Source organism: Cuculus canorus, chromosome 1, assembly GCF_017976375.1.
Source record: "Cuculus canorus isolate bCucCan1 chromosome 1, bCucCan1.pri, whole genome shotgun sequence".
NCBI lineage: Eukaryota > Metazoa > Chordata > Aves > Cuculiformes > Cuculidae > Cuculus > Cuculus canorus.
Window position 1 is genome coordinate 145,684,662 of NC_071401.1, and position 21,114 is coordinate 145,705,775.

At 41.6% G+C, this 21,114-nt stretch overlaps 2 protein-coding genes across 2 annotated transcripts in view; one reads left to right on the forward strand and one right to left on the reverse strand.

The window, feature by feature from the left end:
- The window catches only part of SYN3 (synapsin III), a 210,346-nt gene that overhangs the window by 86,441 nt on the left and 102,791 nt on the right, over positions 1 to 21,114 (forward strand). The window lies entirely within an intron of this gene.
- TIMP3 (TIMP metallopeptidase inhibitor 3) overlaps positions 1 to 21,114 on the reverse strand; it is a 38,615-nt gene that overhangs the window by 7,765 nt on the left and 9,736 nt on the right. Inside the window, exon 2 of the mRNA XM_054074687.1 lies at positions 4,796 to 4,878. Coding sequence (XP_053930662.1) covers positions 4,796 to 4,878 — 83 coding nt within the window. The remainder of the gene's footprint in view (positions 1 to 4,795; positions 4,879 to 21,114) is intronic.

The window sequence follows — 21,114 nt, forward strand, 5'->3', positions numbered from 1 at the left end:
GATTCATACCTCTGTGAAGTCAGTGAAAGGATATCTGTCTATTTAACTGATTTCATTCTAGGCCCAGATACTGCATAAAAAAAAAAGATTCTACTAATTCTGCTATGCTGAGAGCTCAAACTATCTGCTCGGCATCCACGGAATGCCTGCCAGGTCTTTTTTTCTCCTTAGTTATATTACCCAAATCAGCATAATTGTATAACTGTATCCCAACACAGTAACAGCAGTGCTTTGTATAGTAAAGAACATGCTAAAGGGTTTGCATTTTCCAGCCTTCCCTCTACACCCAGAAAATATGCAAGGAAAGAATTTTTTTTAAATTAATCGTACTGTATCAACAAAATCTCACAGATCATGTTTGGAGTATACCCTTGTGTCCATAAGCGTGCAGAGGGCATATTCTTACACTGAATATGGAAGAACTGAACCTTGCCTAATCTATACTTTATCTCTGTCGTTTTCTTGGTATGGGATGATCTACTCAGATTTTCCAATTATGCTCAAGATAGCTGGAGATACAGGTTCTGGCACAGACATCCTGTCTGTCTTTGGATGAGTTATTTAGCCTTCAGTACACTTTTGTTCCTCATCTCTAGAAGAGCCCTGCATTGCTTCAGACCCCATTCTAACGGGCATCACAGCAAGAAGCTATGATAACAGTATCTAAGCAGATAAGACTAGTTAAGATAACAGCTGATGCCACCCAGTCTCTCCAGGCAGCACATTATTTATGCCACAGAGAGCTGTGTGCTCTGCATGTGCAGTACAAGTAATCTGTCACTCAGAGTGCTAAGCTCCAAGCAGTGCTGGGCTAGTTAAGTACGCGTGCTGAGCCCATCCTCCCCCTTGCAGAAGGGGCTACAAGGCAAATTAATCATTCCTCTGAGAAGGTGCTCAGGCCTTTCCTACAGTACCCTTATAGCCATCACTCCTCGCATCTTCTGCACCAGTAAGCTCATCATGATGGTCTGTGAAGTAACTAGTGATGCTGAACCGCAGCTTGGTTTTTGATTCCTGCACCTAATTTCCTGTTCACATCACCATCTGGGACAGCACTGTCAGGATTGCTGAAGGAAGCTTGCTCAGCCTCTCAAAAAGTCACCCCTCAGTGACCCTCATCAATGCCAGCAACGGTCACCCTAATTGATCCAGCGCTGTGGGCAGACAATGCCTACCTCAGCCTCTGATGACTAAAGAAAATTCACCATGACCTTGGTTCTCAGGGGAGGAAAACAAAAATTTGGCAAGGGGGAATATTTCAAACAAATAAAACAATACCTTAAGCACTATTTTTGGACCTATAACATATCCTGGAAGTGCTATTAGACCAGTCAGAAGAAAACCAACCATAAAGCTAGCCTTTCTCCTAACTGCTACCCTAGCCGTCCTCCTGTCACCACAAATGTGTATTTTCAGAAGCATAATGACAGGGAGCAAACTATTAGCAAGCATCACATGGTGGTGTTTGCTAGTGCTACTCTATTTCCAGCTGTGTCAGCATTCCCCTTAGCAGCCCCTATTCTGCCTCAGAAATGTACATGCAAATCTTGTGGTGGTTCCTGCTGCATGATTAACTCCACCCTGGGATACAACGTTCCTCCCTTTATCCGTCTCATGTGAGGTCACACTAGGTATCAAGGCTTATGGTCATCTTGCCTAAGCTTCAGCTACCTAAAATTTAGGCACTTCATATGAACTGGGCATCCTCTCTCGTCAAACACCAAGGATGGGCACCTCCAGAACAATTCAGTTCATCCGAAAATAGCTGTCTACAACTGGTGGGCTGAATTACACTTCGGTGGTTCCTGTCTCTCTTCATTGACAATCAAGGGAGCAGAAAAAACTCAACACCTCATTTTAGTCTGTCTAAAATTAGACTAATCCCACCCCACTTCTTTCCTCTGGAGGCTATCAAGTTTCACCTCAGACTCATTTTACAGGTTAGCAACAAACCAAGGAAAGCCTCCTTGCTTCTGGCAGCCTATGCAGAATGCTGCCATGGTCAACCAGAACTGTTTGTGTACATGAAGTAGAAATAGCTTATTTCCTCGTTTCCTTCGCAGTTTCCTGAAATAGGTTTGCGCCATTCTTAGAATGCACTGCAGCATCACAGAACATGCAGAGGTTAGATCAGTCCCGACTCATGACCTTGAAATACTCTTAAATGATTTGAGAAAGCAGTGGAGGAAGGCAGAGGGTGGCTGACAAAGCAAAAGGCCTTTTTGGGCGACAAACCCGAATGCTAAAAAGCCTGAAGGTCTCTGTGTCTGTGGGCTGATCTTGTGCTCCAGTCTAGGCTCCAAAGTAGTTTAGTTGTGAAATTCAGCAAAGAGTTCAGGAGTGTTAGTGAGAGCAAGAAACAGCCACAGCAAACTCCAAAGAACACATGAAAGAAATATAAAGATTATTTGTTGCCTTTTAAGGCTCTCAGTGCTTTTCACAGGCAATTCAGTACACACTGACAGACTAAATGGCCTGTTTATTTTTCATATGCAGGTGCAGACCGGTTTATAGGTGGCCAAAAAACACTGATATGTTAGTTTTATCTTCAGAGTCGTTCCCACGCAGCTGTGCAGAGCCATAGGCCTCCTTAGTTTTCTTTTCAGCAGGAGGACAGTCAGCTTTCATTGGGGCGAGCAAGGGAGAGATTTGCTGCATCATTCTGAGCTCCCCTACTGAATGGAGCTGAATCCCTCTTTATACTGAAGCCTTTAAGCTCAGCAGAAAGACAGCAGGGTTTCAAAGAAGACACTTTGTTTGTTTATCAAGAACTATGTCCTCCAGACATTCCAATTCTACTGAGCACTTTGATTGCTTCAGGTTCCTTCCTGCCAAAAGTCACAGCTAAATGTGCAATGCAACATCTCACCAACTCACCATCTATGTAGCAGGCATAGCTGCATTTTGACCAACACATGCTCTCCACTTTATAAGCACTCTTGCTTTTGTTGGACATGTAGCTTCCTAACAAAACACCGTGGAACTGCTCCTGCAAAAATGCAATTGTTCTATAGTCTTGGCGCAACGACTTTGCAGATTATTGCAATATCTGCTGTAAACACCCTGGTCCTGTGTTGCAGAATAACCCAATGAAAACAATCAGGACAGCCTCAGATATCATATTTAAAGATTGACACAACAGTGTCTACTGACAGTGGCATGGGTGCTGCTCCATTCAACATGCTCACCTTGCCTGGTCTTATGCTCCTCCCCATGACAAAAGACACATAGAAGCCTCTTCTACTCACAGCAGAGACGCTGCTGTAGGCTTTTAGGTCAGAGGAGAAATGCTTAATACTGCTCCAGAAATCTTTGACACTGCAGCTCAGTGGCAGACAAAGGGGCAGGCTGCACCACGAGTTAGGAGAGAGGCTAGCGTTATAGTTGGTAAAGGTTAGTAATTAATTTTGGGGACTACTGTTATTCTAGATCACCACTGGACCTTGGTAATGGTCATATGTTGGACAAGAAGCACCAAACTCTTAGAACCGAGCAGGAAGGAAACTGAGCTGGAGAGTGACAAAAGTGGACGAGAACAGAACAGGGTGCTGCAAGCCTGATGAGGCCAGGGACAGCCATCAAAAACAAAGGAGTGGCAGCAACGTCTCACTGTTGCCAACATAACCAGTTGCCTTTGTTACAAATACAATACAATACAAATATGTATTTTCATTTGAATCTTACAAAGCAATTTTTAAGTCTAAGGAAATTAGTAAACCCAACACCTCAGCCCCCTTATTCTAAGTGCAAGCATTCCACTCCAGTGGAAGAGTCGTGCCAGGACCAGATTTGGCTATGTGTGCGGTTTTGCGACAGCTTATGAAACAGGCTTTGCGTCTCCTCCTCCCAGCTTTCATGCTTTAGCTATAAACTGCCTTATAAAGAGAGTTACTGTTAGGAGGCAGGCAAGTGACTCTTTTTTTCTGAACCTTTACTTTGTCTAATATGTTTCAGATTTCTGCAGTCTCTGCCAAGCTTTTCCATTCCCTTTCTTTTTTTTTTTTTCTTTTAAAGACATAAACCAGTCTTATGACTGAAATGGCATAGCCAAGAAAAATATCTCAGGCTGATTTTTAGCATTACATAATAAGGGATCAGTTTAAGAAAAAAACCCTAAGTCCAAAGCAGTAGGTTGAGTGCAGTTTATACAGCAAAGAATTAGAGCTCTGAAAAGAGGAATAGAGAAACCAAGCAACTGGAGTAGGAGTACCTCTTTTCACCTTCAAGTCAATACAGCTCTTCTGAGTTGATGATATTTGAAAGCTACAGTGTTTGTTTTAATTTTATATAAAAGACTTCACTATACAAGTTTCATTTGTTCTATATGTGGAAAAAAAATGCCATGATTCTAACTAGTGGTCACAAAGAACACAAGAAAGGAAGAGGTCAAAGACCACTCTCTGAAGTCTGGCAGACCCCCTACCACCACCACATCTTGAATTTAATTGAATCACTGCATGGAAAAACTTGTATTACCACAGCCTAGCACTGCGTATGTTGAACACAAACAGGACTCCAGTATCTGGAGAAGTCCATGTGGCATCTTTGACTACCAGAAATTTTAAAAATAAAATGAAGAATTCAGGTATTCAGCACTGGATGTCAGGAATGATGTCTTTCTGCTCCTTTCCCCTGTCCAGGCAAACTTCTACCAGTTGCTAGTTACCTTCTGTTCTGGCTGACCAATAGGAAAAGTTGAGGTGCTGTTATTTAAAGCATGCAAACTCTGTTCATAATTACATGCTAATTAGAATCATCATATCAACAAACCTATCAAAAATTTCTGCAAACATACCTTCATCTGCTTGACTGTGTATCGCATTGTTCCAAATGGTCCATCTTTCATGAGTTTCTTCCCCACAACTTTAGCTCGGATCACTGTGATAAGAGAGGAAAAATACAACAAATTATAATCAACTTTACACAACATTTAGGCTAGACCCTCTACTTCAAAAAAGCCAGTTAAATAAATTGTTCTGTAAAACAAAACAAAAATGCAGGCCAACTTTCCTCTAAACTTATTCTAAATCTGACACACAGCAAAGGCACATTGAATGGAATGTCAAAGCAAGTATTTATTTAGAGGAAATCCAGATCTGTGTGAGAAATAAGAGCAAGCATATTTATTGAAATCTTACTGACCTCTGCAAAGCAGATTATAGCTACGACCAAGATAGGTTAAAATCTTTGCATCAAGTGACTGAGATGAAGTTTGTAATTAACATCTTAACTCTCAACATAAGGAATGATGTTCAACAACATACTACTTTAAAATTGTTCTCTTGATGCCCAATGCAGCCTCTGTTTCCCAATAGCCACAACACTATGGTACAGCACATGGGAATATCCCATATTTATAGGCTTCACTACAGCTGCCACCTTTCTGATACCACAAAACTCCCAACAAATAGCTCCCTTGAACAAATGGCTGCTGTATAAAAATAGATTGTTCAGCAACCATCAAAGTCCACAGTGAAAGCTTCCAGGCCAGCCAGAAGCCACCTGGAAGGCAAACTAAAGCTGACCCACCAGATTTCACATACGTTGCACTTCATTTCCTCATGGATACTATGGCACAGTGTGTGTGTGTGCATGCAGCATCCAGCCCGACAAAGATACCTCCACTATACCACAGATGCACCACAGCAATGCCAACTGAGCCCAAGCAATCATAGATAAGGATTTTGATGTCTCTCATACAGATCTAATGGATCATTTACAGTCAGTGCTTAATGAAGAGTTCCACTGCTCATGTATTGTTGGGGCATTCCGTAACGAAAACTACTGTTCCATCAATCCTCTTTGAAAAAGCTCTGCTATCACCTGCTCATCTCGGCACAGGAGCAAAGCTTAGTGACACGGCAGGCATTATTCAGCTGAAGTCCACTCCTCTAGAATAACAGCGTCACACTGTATAAGGACCAGAAGTGGCTTAATTTTACAAGGACTGCAGAAAATTATATTGGCGAAGACCAGTCCTGGCAAGAATAAGGATCACTGTTAGAAAAGCCTGAACCCCAAATGCCACTCATACAAACAATAGGACAAAAAAAAAAAAAACAAACCAAAAAACCACCAAACCCAAGGAACTCAAAATTCCATCGACCAAGAGAAATATCAAAGCTACAACACAATTTTGCAAATCTTGCCTAACGTCTTATTCATGAAGCTGAAGCTTCTCATTGCAAGAGCTATGAAAATTATTCCAGTAGAATAATCCAAGGAATGCAACATATTCATGGCACAATTGACATCGTAATAGTTATATATAAATTCCCAACAAACCCTTTTTTTGTGGAAGAGGAGATATCAGATACTTTTGTATAAAGCTTATATCGCTACACCACTGCAAACAATGCACCTCTGTGGAACAGAATCTGCTGAATATATGGCCAAATGGTTCCACACGACTGAAATCCAGTAGCTAAAACAGACTACATGCACCATTTCTTCTGAGCTTGTGAGAGTCCTGATTGTCCCTGCACAGGACAGAGATAGTGCTTTCACAGCAATCTTTTGCAGCACTTCATCTGTGTTTTGCTGAATGTATCATATTAATCCATCACAGAAAACAACTCATTATAAAGCAGGAAGGTATGGAAGGGAGACAAAGAGGTAGAGGTACTCCTTTGCAAGAAAATGCAACAAATTATTATTTGCAGTACAGCACTAACTAAGAGAAGCAAGGAAGTTCTGGCCTCTGTTTTGCTACAAAGGCACCTTGTTGCTTCTCATTTCATTTGGGTTTCAAACATCTGTAGAAGCCCACTGGAAGAAATGGGAAAAAGAGGAGGCTAAGTTTTTGTTCACTACCCAGACCAAATTAATGAGGCAAAAAGCTCGTCTCAGCTTTCTGAATAATCTGAAGTACAGGTTTAAAGGTTATACACAACAGACAGGTCTGGTTATACAGATCAGCTCTGGAGCTTGTTCCGTGAGGATGGTGTGAAAAGAAGACAAACTCTGTTCTGATTTATATATTCTGTGCTTCAGCCAGACTTGTCAAATAAATTTTAAACCAGGTAAGACAGTCCTGCTGGCTTTGATTCAATGTACCAACAAAACCTTCATTCACTGAGTGTCAAACTTCATTCTTAATTTTTTCAAACTTCGATTATCCAGTGGCAGTAAAAGCCAGTACAATTTTACTGATTCTGCTATTGAACAAGTTGTTCAGACTGTGATTTACTGCCTTCTTCAAAATTTACTAGCTACATTGAAACATGTCCTTGAAGACTGCAAATGTCTTTAAAAAGCATTTGTTCCCCTCAGCCACCACAACCACCAGTGATGCTACAAAACCCAGACTGCCTAAGGGTCAATGAAAAAGAACACAATTTCTTTAAGGCTTTGTGAATTCCAGGGCACTTCACTAATGCTGGAGTCTGGAGCAAAGGTTGTCAAAAATCTTATCTTTATCTAGTGCATATTTGATATCCTGAAATTAAAAAATGTGGTGTTTGTCCAACATATCTGAAATCAACAATGAAATCTTTTATCTTATTGACAATGATAAAAAATACACTAAAAGGCAATAATGCAAAACACTAGAGTTTCCAAACCAGAACACAGCTGCCATAAATGATGACAGGCACATTCCCAATTGCTGACAAAATATTTAAAACCCCATCTTCTTTATGTACTTCACTGTTATCTTGGCAGCCCTTTAACATCTAGTTAGAGTAGCACAGCCACTTCAGAAAGAAAGAAACTTTGATTTATGGTCTAATCAACAGCTTCACCACACGACCAAAGATTCAAAATATGCATCCCGCTAGCACATAACAGCATTCCAGTTTCAACTAATGCTACTCTCGGCAAGCAGATGGAAGGATTTGTGACTGGACTAAGAAATCCCTGTATTTTCAGATTATTGTTCCCCAGTAAAATTAAAGAAGAACAATCGTCCTAGCAAATTCATCTATAAAAAACATGAAAAACCTTAGCGTGGGCCATCACTTCAAGCCTTTTGTAAATAGGTCAAGCCCTCTGTATCTCAGAGAAGTTGCCTTTATCACTCAAATGGTAACTTTCCTAGGTAAACTCCTTCCTTTACCAAAAAGCTAGGAATGAACAAAAAACCCATCCTGCCTCATTTTTCCCATATGAAAGGAAAACTCAAGCTGTTAGCTTAAATCTATCCCAACTTAAGTCTACCCCTTGTATTTTGTGAGGCTAAATACCCACTCCCTGAGGATTAGATGTATCTGGGTAACTGAAGAGAAATGCTGGATGGACAGGAATGCCCAGAGGTTTCTCTTGCAAGTCCAGCTTCATTGCTGTAAGCCTCCACACATCAGAACCACTTGTAAATCTGCAGAGAACAGAACTCCAAGCTGTAGGTTTGCAGCCACATGTTCCCCAGTTCCTGTCTTTGCTCCTTCAAACCACCACTCACCAGTTATACTGCTGGACCACTCTTTACATCTGGTCAGAGGATTGGTCCTAACTGAGCAGGGGCCATGCATACTTGCCACAGGAATTTTTCACCCTCTGCAAATCATCAGGAATTCACAGTATTTCTACTGCAAACTCAGTCCATGTTACGTTAACAAAGTCAACTGTTTACTTCTGGGGGCTTCTACTGCTTGAACAGAATGAGGCAAAAGGTGCTGCGACTGCTCCTCTGAACTCCTTCCTTCTCCCTGAAGCCCTATTACAGCACTGCTATTACTGATGGGAAACTTTATCCCACACAAGTGGTCACCAAAATAGCTGCATATTTTTAAACCACAATTCCTTTGAAGCACTGCCTATGAAAATACTCTGAGATGAATGTTTCTCAGTACTTTGGGGTTTCAGATCGGGTCACATTGTGGGACTGGAGGAGTTGGCAAGGTCTCATGAGTGATTTGTAATTATTTATGAAAAGTTAAATTAGATGAGGATATAAATCTTGATAAGCATGGCAGCCATGACTCAAAGAGGAGAAAACATATATGCTGCTGCTCAACATTTGACATGATGAAAAAAATTAAGGAGAACAGAGGGAAAGAAAACCAGATATTTAGCTGATATTTGCAAAAGAAATTATTAAGAAAATAACAACCTGCTGTGTTGGAGGAGTCAAGAAATTGATCTAACAATGTATCAGAAATGATTACTGTATTTATCTCTTTTCCATTTACTTTTTCTTTTTTTTAAAAGAAAAAAAAGAGTAAACTGGCTTAGCGCACATAGGGAAACAAAGATGGCTCAGATTTGCCGCAGGACTAGTGCAGTGTAAGCAGCTAATGGTTTGTATTTCACTGGCATTTCTAGCACAGTACAAACCATTGCATGTATATGTATGCACACACAAATACACATAAAAATCCCTTACACCTTTTCCAAATGTCACTGGATGAGGTCTTATAATGGCAAACAAATCAGAATGGGCCTAAGAGAAAAAGGCCTTTATATTTCCCCAAAATGCACACAGATCTAACTCAAGCACTCCTTAACTTTATCCCTTAATCTGTGGCCATTTTCTCAAGGATTTATAGGGAGAATAGATCTAAAGGTAAGATTCTGTGCAGAAGAGGGTACTGGCTTTACAGCTGGGATAGCAGAAGGCATTCTTTTCATGAGGCGAGCAGAAAAAAAAGGCAATGACTGATGTGAGGGAAGTGGACGTGGGAGATTCAGACGAGCATTTGCCAAGCTGAGGAAACATCATGGTGAAAAGACTTGTAATTACCAAGTCATTTCATTCAGGCACATACTAGCTACTACATGTGTAACAACTCTTTTTCCCAACCAAACAGCAAAAGCATCAATCGTCTTAGTTCAGTCCAGCCTGTGTCCTTTAGAGGGGACAGCCACTAGATGGTGACACTATCACAAATCTCACCTTGAGTTAACGAGAGGACAGTGGCACTCGCACAAGCCAACACCACCAATCCCAGTTGTACACCCAACTGCACCACAAGAACCAGATGCTTTCATGCAAATGGGCTGGTTGTCATCCATAAACAGTATTTTAAGTAGAGGCACACACCCTTTAGAGACGAGGATTTGCTCCAAACCCATTTCCCTTGTGACCAATTATCATGAACAGCTCAAGAGAGTAACATGCTATACTTCTCATTATTGTTTCAAGGATTTATTTTATTGCTGTGCAATACGAGCAGTGTTACATGATGGGGTTGGCTGAGATGCATGCTCACTGTATTTAAGTAAGGGAAGGATGAGGAGGATTCATGTTGTTTACTAATGGAGACACAGGGGACAAGTTATTCTGCCAGTCCATCCCAGGACATCCAAAGATGGTAAAAAAAATATATATGGGGAGCAACAACATGAGCAGGAGGCTGAAGAAAGGCTCCTTCTGTCCCGAGGCCACTGACTACACCAGGAACTGGACAGCAAAAACAACCCCCAAAAGAATGGTGCACTTGGAAATCCTGCCTTAACACTAGACACAAGACATGCCAAGGAGGACGGTTCCCATTTTATTCATCCAAAGACTATACAAGGGCTCAATTCCAACAGTAATTTACTGAGAACTTTTTACAAAGTTTACTAGCAGCTCTCTCATTCAGCCTGTCTCACAAAAACTCTTTACTGTGCTCATACATGCTGTAAGGCTCACATCACACAGGACTAAGGCAGCTCGTATGTTTAAGACGCCTGATCATACTTAGCACACTACTGAGGTATTAGTTTATTTTGGCATTTATTGGAGTGTCTCTGAACCTTGTCAAGACAGGATGCTTTTACACACAGATTTTCTTGCGCTAGTCCTGACAGTGCTGCTAAAAAGACGGAATTACTGGGTCTGTCTTGCTCACTCTCTCTCATGAGCTGAATTCCTTTTTCCACCCCTCTGGCTGATCTGTTAGCAATTATTTCCAACACTCTTGGCCTCCGTAATAACAGGACCATAACTACAAGTGGGTTGTGTCCTTTGGACTGGAAGTCTGGCCCAACTATGTGCAGCCTCTTGGGAAGATCTATTAAATCGCCTGGCGGCTGTAGGCTTGTATGAGAAGCAAGTGGGTGGGGCTTGCTTTGGAAAGGGGACAAGAAAGCAACCTCTCACCCATTCTTCCACTTCCACAGCAAAGCAGAACAGAAGGGGAAATGCTGATGACTGCAGGGGATTCATGAAGAAGGAAAAAACCAGATATGAGCTTCCACTCTGTTTGATGTTCTATATGAAAGTCACCTCTTCCTGCATAACCGAAATAGAATCCCTCTAGAAATTAGAGTATTGAATTTGAAGGCTTCTTGCAAAGTAGGAGAAGGCTGAAAAAAAGTAAAATAGAAGAGCTTTCTCTTGCCTCATTCCATTATGACCTCCAGCCAAAGCCACCAGAGCAAAGCAAACCCCTTTTCCTTTGTCTTGGAAGAAGCCAAACTCAGCTGTGCTGCTACACAGCATCACCAGAGAACCTCGTCACAAAAGCAAAGGAAGGTACTGAAATAAGAGGTTCATGCCCCTCACCAACAAACTAGCTCTCATTACTGGCAGCCCAAATCTTGACCTTTTCAAAGCGCTCTGAGGAATACTAGTTGAGAAAGAGCACATTCTTGACACCAATCATCTCTACCAGTCAGATAGATAAACTGTCACACAAATACCATGTTGGAAAGGACTTGTGCTTACTTCAGCAAGCATGTTGGAACATTTTGACTAACAATAGAAGCCTAAATAAAAACAGGAAGGCAAGACACCCAGATAACTTTCCTTCCCATTTTCTAACCAGAACTATGACATTTATTTTTGGCCTTTGTTTTATGGATCTAAAAAACTTTCCCTGTCTGTGTCATAGCAAGGCTCTTTGAAGGCCACCCAAAAAAAGTGGAAGGCAACCAAATATCTTCACCCAGGCCCAAGCTCTGTTCAAACCAACAGATCACAATTGCAGTTGCTAAATATTCATCTGGTTTCCCATCCCTGCAGATTTCCTTGCCACTGATAATCTGTTTGCACAAGCTGAAATTCCTGATTTCCAAGACTGCAAAATAAGGACTGATACAGCTCTTTCATACAAGACTATGATTGCATTGGACCTCTCATAACTTCAAAAAATGTAAAATACTCTAGGAGGCCTTTACCTGGGAGAAAGTTAATCCTCCCAACAAGACTACAAATTAAAGACGCAATGTTGCCTAAAAGAAACAGAACTTGGATTGTGCTTGGCATTTCACCTGTGTCTTATTGACTGGATACAATTTTTCTGATTGCAGCAGTAGCAAGCATTTTTCTCCCTCTCCATGTGTTGCATCTCACCCTGTGGAAGCCCAAGCTCCCTTTGAAATACATTAGAATCAGAGAGAAAGGAGAGGTCTGTTAAATAAGAAACTGCAAATACTCTTCTAGATATTTCATTCAGGTTCCAATATGGTTGAAGACTCTTCAGCTGCCCAGCACTGCCCCTGCATCTAACTCCTGATGTTTAGCTCTCTTGCTTTCCCACCATACATGGATACTGTGTTTGGAGGATGGAGGAAAGACTGAAAGGAGGAGGAGTAAAGGAGGAGGAGTAAAGGAGGGATCTGAAATGCATTCATATTCATTTATAAGTAGAATCTTTTACAGCCATGTGTAGATGGCATGTTTTATGCCAAAGGAGACTAGCTTCTGGAAATACCTTGTGATAAACACAAAGAAGCTAAAGGAAGAAAAAAAATAAACAATATCTGTTGTTACTAGCCATTACATCTACCAAACTCAGGGAAGCCAGGTAGGCCAAGTGATTAGCTGGAACAGGCACACAGTGTTGCTAGTTGAGTCACAAGAGTTACACACGTTGCTAAGTTAGTCTCAGAGCTTGCACAAACAAAACAGTCTAGGTTTGCTACAGATGTAAGCAGAGACACTCCAGACCACATAATGAACGTGCCTACAGCTTTGAGAAACCTATGGTGAAACAAAAAGAAAAACCAATATCATTCCCGCACCCTAACCATTTCTCTGTCTCCTTTTCGAGAAGTTTTCACCTTTCCACTTAAATATTTTTTAACTAGGTACTGAAAGCTGAACTCAGGTTAGAGGCAAAAGGCAGTAGGCAAGTATCAGCATAAAAGGAAGGCAAAGTGATGCAAGTGAAGGGAGGGGAAGTGAATGTTGCATGAACAGAGTGCAGTAGAGACGAACCTTAGACCTCTCTCCAAAGGGATGTTTTCAGCAGAGTGCATTTTGCCTTGTTTTGTGCCACTGACAACTGCCAAAGTAAGAACTGCTTTCAGCTGAAGTTAGCAGTGTTGGAAAGATGGTTGTCAAAACCAACACACAAAGGCACTTCCAAAGCCAGCTTTAAAAAAGTGGATAAAAATAACAAGCACGTGACTAAGAGCTGGTCAGACATTGCTCGTCTCAAAACACCTTTCAATTTTCTTCTGGTCCGCGTAAGACTTGTGCAATACGATTTAGCTCAGCCCTCACTTCCAGATCCAGTACTCGTAGACGCAGTATATACAGGATGAGAGGAAGCCAAGCTGAGACAGACAAGGCTCTGGTTTCTCATAGCTCTGTGCAATTGTTCAAAGAAGCCACAGGCCTAAGCGTTCCACTCAGAGAATAAGGCAGAGCTGAAGTGAGACCAATTAGGGGCAAATGGAAACCATATGCGATTTTAATGAAACAAGGAGCTGGTGCACATGGCTTACTGCTGCAGGAGCATTTACTGTCTGAAAGGAATGTGCATCTGGCATTGATCATTTCCCAACCCATCAAGTGAACAGTAACGTGGAAAGCAAACTGGAGCATATGATGAGAGATGAATTGCCTAAAGAAAGTTAGGGGAGCAGCCTCTGCAAGGAGAAAATCTGTCCTTTGCCTGGGTAGAGCTGCAAGTGAGGCTGATCTTCCCTTTCCGCAGATCATGGTAATAATCTACAAGAATGAGTCCTAGAGTGATTAAAATGGATAGAGTGGTATTTTAAAGAACCTACTACAACCACAGAAATCCCATTCTGATTCACATCGGGCAGGTTTTTACTCCCTTAAGGTCATGGGCATTGCTTAAAGAAAAAGTACTGTTGATGCTCAGCAAGAGTAACATACAGTCTCCAAATGTGATGTCTGTTGCTGCAAGTATTCCAAATGACGTCTGAATGTACATCAAAATGTACATCGAAATGGGTACACCAGAAGGAAATCTGAGGCTGAAGAGGCAGCATAGATGTAACTTTCCATTCTTTTTTAATTTTACTGACAAGTTCCCAGGAAGTTTCCATTGCTGAGAAAGAAAAGTCCTTAGCCTGCAGAACTGTAGGTAAGTTGCTCTACTAGGATATAGTCTTCCTTCTGCAAGCTGTTGTGTTGCAGCTTGATATCTGGTTCTCAGAAAAAAAGCACTATCTTTAGCAAGCAGTCAGGAGACTGCATACATTACAAGAGGAAGGGGAGAAAGATGGTCTGATCCAGCACTCAACCACGTATACAGTGAAAGTCCAGGGCTGAAGCTCATAGATGCTACTTCACATTGCATGTAATAGCGAGACATCTGAAAAGCCAGATACACAGAAGTGGCGTGAATTTGCTCCTGGGCGCTACATTTCCTCTGTGGGATAACCATAATAAATTCATCATTGTTTTTTTTTCAAGAGGCAATAGAAAATTCTTGAGTCAAAACTGCCTATTTATTAGTCTTCCTTAACACACCATGCAATCTATAAATGCACTGGGAGCTCACACCCAAGTGGTCCAGCAGGAGGAGGAGGAGGAGGAAGGAGTCCTGCTGAAAAAAAAATCTGAAAGTAGTTTTCTTCTGCACTTTAGAAATAAGGCAGCTCTGACAGCCCATGTAAACCTTTCAAAACAGGGAGTATCAAAAGCCACAAGCCTGGACACTCCCTGGTTCAGCAACTTACTTCAGAGGACTCTCCTTGCTTCAGCACCTCACTCAGCTGGGATGGGTGCCAGCATTCTATGAGGAGGCTGCACTCCACTGATCACATGGTTTACAGTCAATTTTGCACGTAGGAGCTATAGAGAGGAGGAACTGTTTGGGAACATGGATAGATTTCAAGGGTACTGGGTGGGCCTGCAAATTCCTTCCTGCATTAGAAAACTTGCATTAAACTGACAGGCTAAGCAGCTGTCCGCGCCAAAGAGGTATACATATTTAACCAGGTCAGGTCTGTATGAGCTGCTCTGCTGTTCCTATTTGCACCGGACTTGATAGGACCTAGTATCAGGCCTACCAGATCCTGGAATTAAAACTGTATTCAAACAATTTCTCCTGTGAGGATCCAGTACCTTTGCCTACCATTCTTGAGCCTCTATACACTCTTTAGGAGCTAAGAGCCTCTGCAGGTTGCTCACATATACTGGACGTGTCTGTGACACGGTTCTTATCTTAACACTTAAGGAATTTTATAATTCCTGAGTTTATTAATGTCTATCCTGTAACCACAGTCATTAATACTATGCAGCTGAGCTCGACTACATGAAGAATTTTACCCTGGAGTCTAAGCACTACCTAAAGACTTAAATGTAGCACTTGGATCCTGATTCAGTGTTCATTAAAGTAAGTGGAAAACCTCCCTGAGTCCTGAAACAGCCTCATGTACCACAATTCCCAGTCAGACTACAGGTCAAGGTCATGACAATATCAGGGCAAACCTCACACTGACCACTTTGACCACCTATCCAGAACTTTCCAGGATCCCATGTAGTGTCCTGTCCTGTGTTATGAAACATCATCCTTCATTTTCGACCTTCAAAGGGTTATTGAAGGCCAGAAGAACTCAGTGTTAATTTGTTGTGGGAGTAAGGTCTATAAAAAAGGAGAATGACATGAGTCATCTCATGAAAGAGATAGTAAGATGACCTGGAAGTCTGAGAACATCTATAAGCAACAACTGTTTACACAAGTAACTTAACTACTGTACATTGTACATCCTCTGGTTCTGGAGACACAGGATTTTCCCTATACAATGACAGCAGAAAGGGCAGGCAAACACCAGCCAGTTACCTTTTTTCTTCAAAGAGTTTTCTCAGAAACTCCCTAACTGTCCTACTGACAGACCGGCCAAAGTTGTTCCATAGAAACTGCAGGGGAGACAGAAACAGTACCCCCATCTCGTTCATTTATTACCCAGACTTCCTTCATACAAACTTCATCAAAATTTCATGTTCATGAACAGCTCAATAGGCCAGGATCAGAACATTTCCAGAAGTTCTGTGTCATTACTTGGACTCTTGTATGCATCTTGGTGCTCCAATGAAATATTAATGAGAAATAACTCTTAGCTAGACTTCTGTAAGCCCAGAGAACACACTGAATGGTTAACAATGCCTGTCTACAGTCAATTGTTGACCTTCTTTTCTTTTCACAACAGATAATTATACAAATCTAAGACTAACCCATACTGTTTTAATCTTAGTCTGTACTGCTAATTAGTGTTTTTTAGGTGGAATTTCTCAAGTCTGACCATAAAAATCTGATGGAAATATACTCAAAGAGAGCCTAAGAGTCATTTAACTCATCTATGCTACTGGAGTTTGAGAGTTTCATAAAGTAATCTTACCAAAAACTTTCATAAACTTCCAGTTTGGGGGAAGTAAACCTTCTTAGGTGTCCTTGTAACTTTTTAGGAGAGAAAAAACAAAAGGTCACAAGATATGGTTGGATAGTCAGTTCAAGGCCACCCTGGCACAGAGATTGCTATTTCTGAATGCTCTGTGGCCCATTAACTGGTGTGGGAGGCAGGAGTTCCCCTCACACTGCGCTGCTGAATGTTTACAGACAAGGGTAATCATTTCCAGGGTACAGACCAAGCTTGACGGCTTCCTGCCTGTCTAGGTCTCCTAAGACATTGCTGTAGCAGGACGATTTTGGAAAAGTAACGAACCATCATCCCAAGAGCCAGCTTTTCCAAGCTCCAGTTAAGCTTGCACCTGGAAACACAGGTGTAAGCATGTTTAAATATTGATGGGGGGGGGGGGAACACGGACACGAGGAGAAACACATGGGGAAATGCCTCGTCTCAGCCCACTGGCAGCAGCACAGCCCAGAACTTGTTTGTTCATTAATGCAGCAAACCCAAGGAGAACTGCCCATTGCCAAGGACTGGAGCAAGTGAAGGCTATGTAGATTTGTGTTTTAAAGGGAATTCTCAGCATTCAGAAAAATCTAAATACAAACCCCAGAGGACTATTGAACTGAAATCTTTCCCAGCTTGAGAGGTAGTGTGTAACCTGATCAAAATACAGCACTTCCAGAAGGGGAGGCTGTTACTGTTAAACCATCAGGGATAGGACTAGTAGAAATCTATCTGTAAATGCTTTTTCCTGTCAGGAAAAAGTTTGGTTTTACTTAACTCACAAATTGCGAAGGAAAGCATTAACTTCAGTAATATTGTTTTCTATTTTTCTTCTCAGAAAAACTGAGACCTATTTTCATCCTGAATCAGCATTTCTTTTCGACTGCACTTGAAGTCTAAATACATGTTGATATGGAATGACACCTTTGTTCAAAGTGGACATTTTGAATTTACCCTTCAAAACACTAGATTCAGATGCATCAGAATCACTTTTGCCAGAAAATTCCATGCTGAAGACACCGATGTTTTCATTTTCTCTGACATTTCAGATAGAATAAATTTCCACTATTTCGAAATTCTCTATGGAACAGAAATTCTGACCCTCTCCAGCAAGATTCTAGACTTTCACTGTATAAACTAGAGGTGACAACAAGCCACTCTAACAACAGAAGCAAGAGTAAATTCTATTTCCCCCCTCATTTTTCAGAAGCAGCCAGTAAATTCCTACCAAGGAGAGATGCAGGTGCTGAGAAATGGCATCTTTTCAAACAGTAAGCCAGTATCCCCTATGATCTCAAAGAGTATCTAAACTAAAATAAGCATTCAACATCAGAGATCAGTCCTTTAATTCACTGTGCCAATAAAAGTGCTTCAACGCTGTAGACTTCAAATGAACATAGACATCCTAGAGCTACCTTTAAAAAGCAACTTAGGATACCACAAACACACAAATTTAATCTGTTCCTCAAGTAAAACATTGGCCTGCTGAGTGCTTGTACTTTGAGACCTCAGGCAAGTCAACCCTGTGACAAATGCCTTCCTACTCTCTTTTTCCTTTCTAGCCGTTTCCAACATTTTGAAGCAGTATTGTTTGATTGCAGCCTGCTTCCTGAAGCTGCTTCCTCCAACTGCCTGTTGAACCCAGTGGGAATCTTTCCACTGATTTTAACTGGAGCAGGATCAGGCCCTAAATAATTAGTGGCGGAATCCCTAGACTTACGACTGAACAGCTGTTTCTGCCTTTCCAAAAGAAAAGAGGGAAAGTTATTTCTGCAGCTGTTTTCTCCTTAAGTTCCTTTGCTCCAAACTGTAACAGGACTGGAGGGAGGGGGAGAAGGTGGAATTTTAATAACCCATTAAAAAGGAGCATGGGCCATTGCGCAGCAGGTCTTTCAGTTCTACTCAAGCAGGGTCACTGCTGCCAGGCTCAGACAACCCTAAGGGCACGGGAAAAGTCGTCGTGTTGTTTTCACATCTCATTCACAGAATGGATAAGGAGGAGGAGGGAGGAATCAGCTTTTGGGTTAATTAGCACCATGAACAGACAGCTGCATTGTCATTAAAAGTTCAAGAAGTCATCAGGGTCATCACTGAACAGCAAGATGTACACACATGCACACGAGGCACACGTCTAAGCCTGGGTTTTTAGCAGCCTTGTCCCGCTCCGATTTTCCACTACCCCAAGGGGAACACTGAGTCAAGAACACTGAACTGTTGTAGCTCTGAGGAGAAGACAGAAGCACAAAGGCACTCCCTCTGAATAGCAGATGTTCATCCCCTTGGAACTGCTTAATTTCACACTTAATATACCAACTAAGAATAGTTACACAGCCTTTTTCCCCTGAGAAAAATCAGAGGTGTGGCTTACCAATGTACAGTTTCATGTCCGCTCCTGACGTTCTGTGGGATAAGCAGAACCCCAGTTAATAAAATCAGGCTATTGGTGTGCAATGTTACCTTCCACTGCTTCCTTCCACAAGCAAAGAAGCTGAAGAGGTGCAAATGTGTATTAAGCAAATCCAGAAATGAGCATGTATGAATAATAATGAAAAAGATAAAATGGCAAGGACTGATATAAATAAGGTTTGGAGCAGTGCTAGCCTCAGAGAGTAAAAAAATTATCTTAAAAACAAAACCAATAAATTATCCAACTATGCCAAACAGCTCCAGATTACATTTTCGTTGCCACAGTTTGTAGTAACTTTTTCTGGTACGGGATTTTAGTGAAAATGCACCAAGAGAAGTAAGGATTCTCCTGCCACCTTCCAAACAGGGCAGGGAAGAAATACAGCCTTGAAAAGCTGAAGCATTACTGCTTCTACAGAAAGCAACCTGGTGTAGCCTGGTCCTGTCAGCTGTAGCTCAGCTGCCAATACATTCTAACACCACTACCACTATAGTGCAATCTCACCAAAATGTACTTTTCCTTTTCTGGGTGAGAGGAACACAGATCCTGCTTGCTCTTAGTTCTAAATTGGCAGGCAAACATGTAGCTAGCTCATGAGTGTATAATTCCACTCCGTGCTCGGTCTTTGCCAAATTACTCTGGGAATACAGAAACAATTTTTTTTTTATTTATTTTAACCATCATAGCTCTGTTGATTCTAGCGTATACTGGCTGTGCACATAACTGAATTTCAGTACATTTATCACAATACAGCTGTTGCAGCAACTCTAGTGGAGATGTTCTCATGACAGGAAAAAAATAGAAAAATAGATGCAGTCAAAAATTCAGGAGGAAAACAAAATGCATCAGTATTTCAGTTCTAATCGCCCAAGTTAAGATGACTGCTGTGAGCTCTGAAGTCCATGTGGGCTAAGCAGCTCCTCTTAGAAAACGCCTTTGAATTCTTTCCCTCCCAATTCAGAACCTTAAGTATTTTTGGGAACAAAACCTGCCTTTTCCATGTTTTTCTATGGTGCAGCCTGTTGGTGCTGCCTCAAAGTACCATCACAATAATCTTTTAATAACAACTTTGGTTGATCCTTCCTTGTTGTTCCACGTATATATTAAGGAATATATGCTGGAAGGAACCCTGCCATGTGCTGAACTTATGACAGCTTGAGGAAAAAACAGAGCCTGCACAAAAATGTGAACCCCCGGGTGTGCCAAGGCAACTATCACCCTAGAACCCTGTTCTGTTCGCTCCCCTGTCCTTCTGTCACAAAGGCTGCCTAGTCAGGATGTGTGTACGCAATGTTGTCAAATTCAGGAGAGGGAAGCTTTGAACAGCACAAAGGACAAAGTTTACGTCAATGGCCAAGCTGCCATACTACATAAAAGACAAACAGGAAAACAGTTTCTGAGACAGGCGGGAAAGAAAGACCCACTGCTTTCCTTTACCCTACCTCTTCCAACAGCCATTGGTTCTAGAGGAAATCGGTATGAGAAGGGCATTCAGAAACAAACATGAGATCTTGCACTGACAGGAAGGAACCTACTGGTTTGAAAACTTTCCGGTACTAGTGAAAGCTTTGTTTCCCATCCAGCCAAATATAAAGGTGCTGTCTGCTTTTTTCTACCCACACGATTTCTTCAACAAATTTAAACATGGCATAGGAATAAAGGCCAGTAAAGACCTCCTTCTCAAGGAAAAACAGCCAGTGAAGACCTGCTTCTGATTTTGCTTGCTGTTTTTTCAAGAGTCAGTCTGTTGGAAAGGATAAGTTGCCTTGGGATCAAGCTGGCAGTGCTACTCCAGCAGGCTCCTGCTGAATCACACATCTGTAATACATGGATTTATTAGTCCTAGCTTTACATTCCTGTAATTATTTGGCATCAGGAGAATCCTGAGTAAATATATGATTCCTCTCCTATTGACCTCTCAGTCAAACATAAAAGGAGCAAACCAGAATACACTGAGAAGCTCAGGAGATAGCTGCAATTTAGAATGCATGTGGGAGGTAGATTAGACATTCATATTGATAACAAAAATAGACTCTCCAGCACTAAAATAACAAATGCTTTTAAAGAGTTTTGGAAGGAACTTGAAACTGTAGGGTTTAAGTCAATCTTCAACTACAAGGAATTAGGATGACAGCCACAGAAGGGGGCTATGGGAAAGTCAGACTATGAGCATCAGAACTCCAGCCTAGCTGGATGATGCGTATGACTCACCATCACTGGTTCTGCTG